This window comes from Cricetulus griseus, chromosome 4, assembly GCF_003668045.3.
Source record: "Cricetulus griseus strain 17A/GY chromosome 4, alternate assembly CriGri-PICRH-1.0, whole genome shotgun sequence".
Classification (NCBI taxonomy): Eukaryota; Metazoa; Chordata; class Mammalia; order Rodentia; family Cricetidae; genus Cricetulus; species Cricetulus griseus.
The window spans coordinates 215,083,265-215,094,459 of NC_048597.1; the positions used below are offsets into that span (position 1 = coordinate 215,083,265).

An 11,195-nucleotide genomic window follows, 5' to 3' on the forward strand; every position below is an offset into this window, starting at 1 on the left:
TGAGAAACAAGTTAACTAGAAGCAGAGCCAAGGAAGCGGGACAATTGCAAGGAAGCTTCAGATTTTACCTGAGAAGGGGGATGAATGCTGTTAGAAGTAGCCAGAATTTGGTTGTAAAACTATGTGAGTTTTAAATTTCTTTAGGTGTGAAATGATATATGCAGGCAGAAAAAATAAAACAAATATGCTTAGGGGAAAAAATAAGGATCAGTCTAGCAATAGTTTAGGAGACAAAATTGTCTAGTGACATTCGCTGATAGTTTAAATGCCAGCTTTGGCTAGTGACATTTACTACATTGGAGCCTGATGGTTAATGTTCAGGTTTTGATATTCAGCACAGAGGGTTACGTGCCTATGAACAACAAACTCGCTCATTGAACATTGTATGTACATCAAGCACTTTCCAAAAGCATATACTTTACACATACATTAAACAAAGAAAACAAACAAACAGAAGCACACAAAACACTTAGATTAACCAGATATGGTGTTGCGTAACTTTAATTCCATCACTGGGGAGGCAGAGTCAGGCAGATCTTTGTGAGTTTAAGGCCAGCCTGGTCTACATAGTAAATTCCAGGACATCCATTGCTATATAGTGAGACCCTGTCTCAATAAACCAAAGCAATAAGTAAAATACCACTTAAAAATTACCTCACAGTTGATCTTTATGCTTATAGTTTGGCTTAGTGGAGGCAGCCTCATTCCAGAGCACACTGTACACTGTGGAGTGGTGTGGGCCGAAATTGGTCCTCCCTGTATAAGAAGAAAGACAAAGTGAGCAAGTGGAGTAGTGGCAGCTGAGTGTCTGGGAGCCAGATATGCATTTGTTACCTTTTCAACAGTGGATAGGTGGCAGGCACTTGGAGCCTACGTACTAATGAGAAATTGTTGGGTTTGGGGAGCTGAATCTTTTTGCTTAAGAAGTGAGTAGCAGTGGAGGGCGTGAAGGTCTCCAGGGCAGGGGTGTAAAGAGCACATCTGTGGGAACATGTTTCAAGGTGGATTCAGGCCCAGAGCAGGAAGCTTGCCAAAGTCACATTTAAGGGCCAGAGACTAGAGGAGGGAGGGAATTCCTGCTTTTGATCTGGCAGGAGGCTTTGGGGCTTTAGATAATCATGAAATTGACTTGAATTCAGAAAGAAAAAAGTTTACTTCACTATGTTTTAAAACTTATTAGTAGCTTTTTTTTTTTTTAATGTACCTCATTCCCTGCAGAGATTATTAGTAGCTTTTAAAATGGCTTCATTCTCAGTTCTTCTAAAGTGTCTTCAATCCTGGTAAAGACTTAAAGAATTAGAAAAACAAAAGCCAACACTTTACATTAGATCCAATGGAACCCTTATTTAGATAGAAAAGAGAGATGCTGTGCTGTTGGGGCTTTGACTCGCAGTAATTGCTCTAAATGTTCCTTCCTTAGTCTCTTTGGATTCTGCCACAACATTTGGATAGGTCTGTGAGCTCCATGATCCAGGTTTCAGATTTGAATTTTAGACAGTTAAGATGGACATAACTACGCATTAAGAGTAGAGACAAGGAGGTGACATAAAGCCTAAAAAGTTTGGTTTGTAGATGGTGAAATTTAACCCTTGTATTTGCTATTTTCCAGCATTGCTCTTGATTTGGAAACTACTTAATTATTGGTCAACCAAGCTTGCATTTGCTGATTAACTAATACCTAGTTGAACAGCTAACATATCCACTCAATTGTGGGCCTTGAAAAGTTATGTTGATGCTGTGTGGTGGTATGCACACTTTTAATCCCAGCACTAGGGAGGCAGAGACAAGCAGATCTCTGTGATTTGGAGGTCAGCTTGGTCTACAGAGCAATTCTAGGGCAGCCAGGGATGTTACACAGAGAAACCCTGTCTCAAAAAAAACAGAACCAGGTTGTTTTTAGCTGGAGGTATACAGTGGCAGAGTGCTTGCCTGGCATATATGGTGTCCTGGTCTGTATTCTAGCCCCATACATTCTGTGCACCCCCCACTCCCAGTAAAAAAAGCTCAGGGGTTGTGCTGTTGTAATTTCTTGTTTGTTTTTGACAGGTCTTACCTGTCAAAAATTTTAAACATAATTGTTTTGTTCCACAATGACTAGAGAGACATAGGTCCTTATTCTTTCCTCTGTGTTTATTTTTAATGTTGGTTCTTTGTTAATAGATGTAATTTTGGTCAAGGCCATGGAAATGTGCCTGCAAAGGAGCTGAAGTTATTATCTGATGAGGTCTTTGAGCTTTTCCTGACTTTGACCTCTTGTTTCTCTTTTGTTTGTGTGAGCTCGTCTGTGTTACTCACTCACTGCTTCCTCCAGACATTCTTAGCTCCTTTCAGGTAGGTGAATGCTTAGTAGTTATCAAGTCTGTTTTTGGAAGTGATACATAGCCAAAGACGTAGAATAGTGGTCTCAAGTGATCACACAACACACACACCTCTAGTATAGTCACATCCTTGCACACACTAGGATTACTGAATATCACTAGTTTTTCCCATGTAGCTGCCATCAATTGTTGGAAAGTCTGAATCACTGCATCAAGCTGTTTATCAAGGGTATCTATGGGTTGGGGAGATGGCTGAGTGAGAAAAGTACTTGCCAAATAAGCATGAACCCAATCTTGAGTCTCCAGAACTCACATAAAACTGGTTATGGTAGTAAGCAGTTATAATCCTGTAACTCCTATAGTGATGGGGGAGGCTGAGACAGGAGAAGCTTGCATGCCAGACTAGATACTTGGCTGAAGAACAAGAGATCCTGTCTTAAGATGGAAGATGAGATCAGCAGTGGAGGTTGTCCTCTGACTTCCACATGTGTGCTGTTGCACTTCTGCCCAGCTATACTAACACCAAAGAGCGAACGCTCACCCCCTACCTGTTGTGTGTTAAAAAGTCTTTAATGGTTATTCCTGGGTTATGAGGCCTAGATGCAGAACTGCTTGTGGACAAGTCTGACTTATACTGTAGATGTGATTTCCTTTCCTTTTCTTTTCCTTCTTTGTGGTGCTGGAGTTTGAACCCAGGGCCTTGTCAACAAAGTGCTTTTTTAAAAAGGGAGTGGCAGGATATTTAGAGTCTAGGATACCTAGAGAAAATGTTCATTGCTTTTCTAGCACAATATTGATTGCTTGCTTGCTTGCTTGATTGCTTTGTAACAGGGAAGAGTAGGTATCTATTTGCTCTGTCTTGTGTGCCTTGTTTGTTGAAATGTTCATACTAAGTGCTCAGTAGCTCTGAAGGATCTCCCATTATGTAGGATGGAGTACATAAGCTGCGGGGTTTAGGAGCTGGCAACTCAGCAGCTGTGTTCTGTTTTGCTAGAACATGGAACTTTAGGTCTTTGAAGGTTATTGGTAGCTTTAGACACATGTGAAGCAGGTTTTCTGTTTCTTTGCATAAGGGCTGTATCACCAGGATGCCCTTGTGGAGAGGCCCATAATCCTTGCTGAAGGGTTTTTCAAATGTCTTGAACATGTGTGTCTGTCCCAATCATCATGGATAACGGTTTATTCCTTTGTGCCTCCCCCACCCCAAGAGTAGGAATCACCACATGGCCCATATGGGTTAAGCCTTTGTGTTTGTCCTAATGGACTTGATGCTGTCTTGCCAGGAAGAGGAAGAACAGGAGGAAGAGGATGATGATGAAGATGATGATGACACTGATGATTTAGATGAACTTGACACTGACCAGTTGCTGGAGGCAGAACTGGAGGAGGATGACAACAATGAGAACGCAGGAGAGGATGGAGACAATGACTTCTCTCCCTCTGATGAGGAGTTAGCAAATCTTCTAGAAGAGGGAGAGGAGGGGGAAGATGAAGACTCTGATGCAGATGAGGAAGTAGAACTGATCCTGGGTGACAGTAAGTATAAGGCAGAGTTTGGGAGGAACCCTAGCACCTGGGGCCAGGTCCCTCTTCTTGGACCAACCCAGTCCAGAAGACAGCTGTGCTTGGGTTCTGCTGATTCATCACTCTGGCCTCTTGAGGAATAGCACTGTGGCATCAATCACCCCTATTCTCCTATCAGATTTTATAACTATCCTACCTGGCTCCTACCTCTACATTTTAACCAAAGGCCTGTAAACGTTTTTCTGTTAAAGCAAAGCCAATGCTTTTTTTTTTCCACTTCCTGGCTTGTATGCTCTCTATTGCAGACACTCAGCTGTGCTGTAAGAATGAGAAAGCAGTCACAGGCCAAACATAAGTTGATGTTTATGACTGTTCCAATAAACCTTGTTTACAAAGTAGGTATGAAGCCTATAGCTTTTGAATTCCTTCTTTAAAGGCTTGGCCTTAGAAAGGCCAAAGCACAGCTGTCACTTGAGGCTCAGGCTGGAATCAGTGAGAAGCAGTTCCTTACAGGCTACTGTGCCTTTGTGATTGTTGCATACAAATTAAGGACCTTTTGTGGGAGAGCCATTTCCAGGCTGCTTTTGACCAGTCCCCCCTAAAGGCTGAGGAACAAATGCATCTGTTTTGTTCATTCCTCCTCCACTTCTTGTTCCAAAGTTTGAAGAGCAAACTCCAGTCTGTGTAGTAATTCCCCACTAGTGGATTTCGGAAGCCATCTTCTACTTTTGCTACAAATGAATCTTAAATAAACCAACCAGCAGTGTTAAGACTGAGCGAACACCACCATTGCACTCTTCCATGTCTCAGCATTGCTATAGAGTGCCATTGTTGCCAGACTTGTAACTGTGGTCCTAGTTCTTTGTATTGCTGCCCTGCCTGAGTGAGGAGTGACTTCTGTCTCATATACCCAGCTATCATAACCAGCATTCTCACAGGCATGGTAAGGTATTGTGTGTAATAATGACAGCCACTAATCACAGAGGGATGTTCATGTTTAATTAAATTAAAAATTAGCTTCTTATTTCCAAATGCTCTGTAGCCATATATTGCTACGGCAGGAATACATACATTCATATCATTTAATATCATGACAGAAAGTTGTGTTGTGATGGCCTAGGCCAAGCAAATGCCAAGCTTCTTCATCAGAGGGCCTTATGTTTATAATCATGTTTTCTGGTAGAAGAGGTGAATATAAATAACTCCTGTCATATGTACTATGCATACACAATGCTTTTCCACCTGATGTAAGTTTACTTTCTTTGGGACAAATAACTTTTATGGGCTGGTAGTGCTGAAGACTGACAGCTGATTGCCTTAGTAGAGACTTTTAGCAAGTCCTCTTAGAGTTACTTGAGGAAGCTCTTGGTGGGGGTGGGATTGCTTATATCCACCTATCTGCTGTTTATCATATTTAAAGGTTGAGGTGATCCCGGCCATGACCTAAAAGCCAGGTAAGAAGGACCCAGAGACATTTTAAATAAAATACCAATAGTGAGATGTTACAGACAATTATACCTCCTTTCAATTAATAACATTAGTTAATAATACAGGAGGTGGGGTCAGTTAACTGCAAGAAGCTGGTGTCACCACCACATGTAAGAGAGTGTCCATTTATTTTTTATTTGTTTGTTTTTAAGTAAGTTTTTAGATAAACTAGAAAGACTAATCAAAAGCTGCTTTTGAAGGAGGGACTTTACAACAAAGTTATAGTATTACCAACAAGGGTTGCAATACTGTTATTGGGTGTCCCATTTTTGTTCAGTCAGGCCTATTCCTCCAGGGCCTACTTTATAGCGAGGAGTGGCTAGACTGCATATCCTGAAGAACTGCATCCCTGTTTTTTTTAACCAGTACACTATCTCCATAAAGGGGGATTGGGAGGGAATATAACCCAGGCAATGAAAATAAAAATACTCCCCAACAAAGATAAAATAGAGAAACCTTCCCACCCCCTACTCTAACCCTGACAACTGCCTTCATTCACAGGGCTGTGTACTTAATCCATGATGGGGGCAGTGAATGAAAGCAGAGAGCCGCTACCAGTGACCGTGTCCCAACAATCCAGATGGCACTTCAGCTTCTGCTCATGCTTTACAACAGTAAATGACACATAGATGTGCTAATGTGCATTTAATCACCAGAGGAGTGAAGATCTCTGGGCTTTTTTATTCTGTAATGTTTCTAAACCTCTACCCATTAAATGCAAAGAAAAATGGAAGGAGTCTTGACAGCAGCAGGGACACCCATATGGTGATAAGATGGGTTTAAGTGTTATTCGCGGCAAGGAGCCTAATCCGTGCTCCAACTTTTTTTAGGTCTTGGACTTCACTGTTTTGATACAACTGTGCACATCCCCAGTGGTGGGGACTACTTGCCTTCCAGACACCTTAGCGTAGTCCTAGCTTACCTGTATTGGGATGATGCATTTTGGTATGAAACGCCCTTTAAGTGTTACATTGGGTCTTATTCTGGCAGGGACAGTTGACGCTTCAGTGTTTCTCTGAAAGGGGGGATCCTGGGCAGCAGTGGCTACATGGTTAATGTACATTGCTCTCAGGTATTGCAAGGTGACACCAGGTACTGGTTCAGCCAAGGATGCTTGGTTTTGTGTGGGGCACAATGGTCGTCATCTCAGACCCCGAGTTTGTCCTAGTCACCTAACATGGTTTACTGTGTGGCCCAGATTGACCTCAAATTCCCTAATCCTTCTGCCTTCATCATCTGAGTACTGGGATTACAGGCATGTGCCACCACACCCAGCTTCAGGTTTTCCATTCTTAATTTGAATATAAATCCTCTCAATTTGTATTTGTTAACAGTACACCCTCCTTTTGCCATTCTGAAAATTTCTTCTCTCAAAACAAAGGTAATCTGGAAAACTTTAATTTTATAAATTATAAGAATATTGTCACTATAACTTGGTTGTAAATATTGACATATACATGACAACATGTGGATATTTCTGCTTGGACTCTGAGATGGAGACACAGAGGTGGCACCTGTAGGTTGTCCTTTATTGATTGCTCTTTCTGTGTTTTATGGGCTGTCCATTGTGGATATTGCTATCCCTTGTGGCTGTACTAGACTCCTTATTTATAAGAATTGTTATAAGATTCATTCTGATTGTCTAGAGTAACTGTGCCTGAGCTTATGGAGCCTTTTTAGGGTATGGTGAAAGCCATAGAAACCCACACCCTATAGGCTGTCATATGACTTTGCAAAGGCCCTGGGTCCTGCAGGGCACAGCTCCAGACACAGAACCCTAGTGCTTGAGAGGAAGGCATGTCGTCAGGGTCTTTGTGTTTCTGCTTCTGGGGACCCCTTGCTCCCAAGCCTGGATATTGTAAAGCAACAACAGGTCAAAACACCAGAAAGATATTTATAGTTCATCTGTCTTTGCTGCATAGACCTTTCAGGATGGGAGATCCTGACCAGATGCTGGGGATTGGGTCACTGCAACACTTGGGGCTGAGAAAAGGCTAGGGGGATTGATAGAAGGGGTCCTGTCATCTGACCACTGGGTACTGTGATCCTCACTGAGCAGTCCTTAGATGTGATGCAGAGTTAAGTCTTGGCTGGCTCCTTTTTGCAGTAGGCTAGGGGGATTGAACTGCCTTACTTCCTGGGGAGGTTCTCAGGCAGTTGGGCCTGGCCTTGTTGGCTTGCCTATGATACAAACACTGAAGGATTCTGTAGAGGTTTGCAGAAGTGTTTGGCACTGACAGGTGCTGTGTGTGGCTCTGGGGAGCACTTCCTTACTGTCTTCTGGAGTTTTTACCTCAGAGAAGCTGCTTGGGTACGGTCTGTTCATGTTCAAGTGTCAGCTTTTTATTCTGTGACCACTCCATTGTGTTTCCCAATCCTTGCAATGTTGGGCCACGTTTGGATTCTGGGAACACCGATTTCCCTACCGTCAAACCATCTCTTTTTTACTTGAAGGGCATTCTTGTGTTAGTACTGTCTTTTTGTTTTACTGTCCCCCCTCCCCCCAGGGTCCTTGAAGAGAATGAGGATTTGGGAACATGAGTTTTTCCTTCCTTGCCTTGCCCTAGAATTCTTTCAGGTACCTTGGAGAGGCTGCTGAAACTGTGTATGTGTGGGCATCCCTTTCCACATGGACACGCCAGAGTCTAGGTGTTTCAGGATTCAGGCTCTGTGGTCCACACTCCTGGGAATCTTAGGAAAATATTCTCCACACCTTGTTATTATTTTAAAAAATTTTAAGAGCACTTGATCTTGCAGGACCTGGGTTTGATTCCCAGCACCTACATGACAGCTCATAACCATCTGTAACTCCAGTTCCAGGGGACCTGATGCCTGTTACCTCCTTGGGCACCCAACATTTGTGTTGCACAGATATACATGCAAGCAAAACACCCATATGTACATTTTTAAAAAAGTTCAAATTACATTTAAGGAGAGAACATGTTTTCTACAGTGTGCGGAGGTCAGAGGACAGTTTGTGGAGTTGGTTCTCTCCACCATGTAGGCTTCAGGGACAGATGGCAATTGGATAGGATTGGTGGCAGGGACCTTTGCCTGCTGAGACACTTTATTGGCCCCTTTCCATAGTTTATTGAACAAACACATAGGGCCTTAGAGGTTTTTTTTTTTTTTTTTTTTTTTTTTTTGACTAGTTTTGACTTCATCAGATAGGCATGATGTGATTTTTAAGGGCCCTTTGGTGAAGGGAGGGTTAAGGACCAGGGTCTCATTACAGCCAGGTGACTTTTCCCGAGCGTGGGATTACAATGGTCCTCACACCTGGCTTTGGGGGGCTCTTTTGCTATCATTTAGTTTCATTTCTCAGTGGATCGTTCCAGAAGTGTCAATGATTTTGTTCCTGTCTGCATATTGTTGGAGGCCTTTGGTCTCAGTGCTCCTTTTGGCCTCCTCCTTTGTGGATGGATGGCTCTTCTGTAGCTGCATTACAATACAAGGATTGAGTCCTACGGTCATCTGCCTTTGTAGGCTCCTAGGACTGGAGAAAGAGATTCAACTTGCTTTTAAAATTAAATTATAGTGCCGGGCTATGGTGGTGCATGGCTTTAGTCCCAGCACTCGGGAGGCAGAGGCAGGTGGATCTCTCCGAGTTCAAGGCCAGCCTGGTCTACAAAGTGAGTTCCAGGACAGCCAGGGCTGCACAGAGAAACCCTGTCTTAAATTAAAACAGCCCCCCCCTCCCCCCCCAAAAAAAGTCAGTGTGTACATTTAAGGTATCCATCATGAAAATATGGGACTTATATAAAAAGGTTACTGTAGTGAAAAATGGACATGCCTACTATCTAACCATCACCTACTTCCTATGGCAAGAACAGCTAAAAACAAAACCAAAAAATACCCCTCCCCAAAACTCTTTAGTATGTTAGGACTCTAGACTTGTTTATCCTTTGTGTCTGCTACTTTGAACTGTTAACTTTGTTCTTCCTGTCTGGTCTCCCAGTCCCCTGGTAACATACTTTGTTTTAAAGACAGGGTTTTACTCTAACTCAGGCTGGCTTAGAGCTCATGAGCCTCCCTTTTTAGTGCTTTCTCAGGGTCAGGCTTATGATCCTGCCATAAAGACACAATAGGCCTGGGGCTGGGACCTCTGTTCTCCTCTCAGCCCTGTCCCTTTGCAGCCCAGTGCCCCAGGTGGAGGCTTGAGGACACTTGATCCCTCTGGGGCACCTCAGGTAGGAAGCAGGGCCTCAGGTTCAGGTCTTTTGAAAGGCAAGAGAACTAAAGGTCCCAAGGGTGTTCATTGTTGCCAGCAACAGGCATATTCTCTGGAGCTAAGCTCCAAGGAGTTAATTGTTGTGTTTTCTACTTTCTGGAAACTGGTAATTAACCCTGCTCAGGCATAAGTGTGTTGAATGCAGGGTTTCCTACAATCCTAGCACATAATTCTCTCTCCCTTCTCTTACCTTTCAGCAGACAGCTCGGACAACTCTGATTTGGAAGATGACATCATCTTATCTCTGAATGAGTGATGTGCCATCCCCACTTGGAAGAGAATCTTGGCAGGCCAGAGAAACTGAGTGAATGAATTCAGAACACCTGCCTTTTGCGGTCTCCCAGGGCTGTCCGTTAAGGAACTGTATGCTCTGCATTGAGGACTATGATTTAGAGCCTCCCTGGAATCTGAGGGCCCTTCTAAAAACAATAACAACCACACACAACACACTCACACACACACACACACATACACACAACCCCCCCCCAAAAAAAAAGAAAAAAAAAAAAGAAAAAAAAAAAGACTACAGGGACTAGGCCCTAGTTTGCGTCCCCTCCTCCTAGGAAGGACATAGCTTTCCTCAAGGGAAAAAACAAACATGTCTCTGGGTATTTCACAATATATTTTCTTTGTATAATGTTCTTTACTTAAAGAACAAGAAATAGTTTTTTATAAAACTTTAAAAAGAAAAAAAAAGCAACAGGCATTTATAAACCGAGGGTCTGAACTTATATCCACCAGTCTCCTATCCCTGCACTTCATTTTCTTTGAAGAAAATGATGTCTAAGGAACAATATAGAGGCATTTTTACATACGTATTTAAATGAAGAGGAAAATCGTGGTTTCTTAAATTGATAAGGATTAAGAATATTTTATTATAAATATAATATATGATTTTTTAACCTGTTTTGTTGCCTCATACGCTGTCGAGTTAATTTGTTTTCCTTTGTGCCAGAGCGGGAATGGAAGGCATGGCTTGTTACTGGGAAAATGCCTAACTCCCTACCTTGGTGGCCAGACAGCAGTTGTGTGGACCTTGGCTTTGTGGAGTTGAGAGAACTTTAGGGTATAAATTCACTCCCCCCACCCCACCCCCTGTGATTCAGTTTTTCAAGTCTTTTTTTCCTTCCCTTTCTCCCCAATGTGGAAATTACAAATCAAAGGTCTTTTTCTTTAATGTAAAGTGTATTTATTTAAAAAAAAATACAAAATAAACTACAAGTCTGTCTTTGTTTATGGCCTTTCCTTGCTTTCTTTTACTGAAGTGGGTGTTCCTCTCCACCTCCTCACAGTTCTGGCCAGACCAGAGGTCTTGTGAGGATGACGTGGGGGCAGAGGGAGTAGGGCTACATCTCTTACCATGTGTGGGACCTTTAGGGATCATTCTGGCCATCCCTTGGTCTTTTTCAGTCCCAGAAGTTGAGGGGTACTTGAAGCTTGGTCAGGCTGCATATGGAAAAAAACTTCACGGGTCTAAAATTGACAGTGTCAGGGGCTCATGTTTTGTTCATCCCACCCTTCCCTTCCCACAATAAATATAAAACATTAATTTCTCTGACTTTGTCCAAATGGTAGCTTCGGTTTCTGTTACATAGGCATTAATTACACAGCCACAGAGACACCTCTCCCTTAAC

At 42.7% G+C, this 11,195-nt stretch overlaps 1 protein-coding gene across 4 annotated transcripts in view; it reads left to right on the forward strand.

Annotated features, from left to right (window-relative positions):
* The window catches only part of Dcaf1 (DDB1 and CUL4 associated factor 1), a 54,180-nt gene extending 43,383 nt beyond the window's left edge, over positions 1-10,797 (forward strand). Inside the window, exons 23-24 of one of the 4 annotated variants that reach the window (XM_027414429.2) lie at positions 3,602-3,854; positions 9,759-10,795. In XM_027414429.2, coding sequence (XP_027270230.1) covers positions 3,602-3,854; positions 9,759-9,817 — 312 coding nt within the window. In that variant the 3' untranslated portion in view covers positions 9,818-10,795. Of the gene's footprint in view, positions 1-3,601; positions 3,855-5,831; positions 8,416-9,758 lie in introns of those variants that run through there. The other 3 variants (XM_027414430.2, XM_027414431.2, XM_035443928.1) reach the window with 3 other exon arrangements.
* Positions 10,798-11,195: the final 398 nt, after the last annotated feature.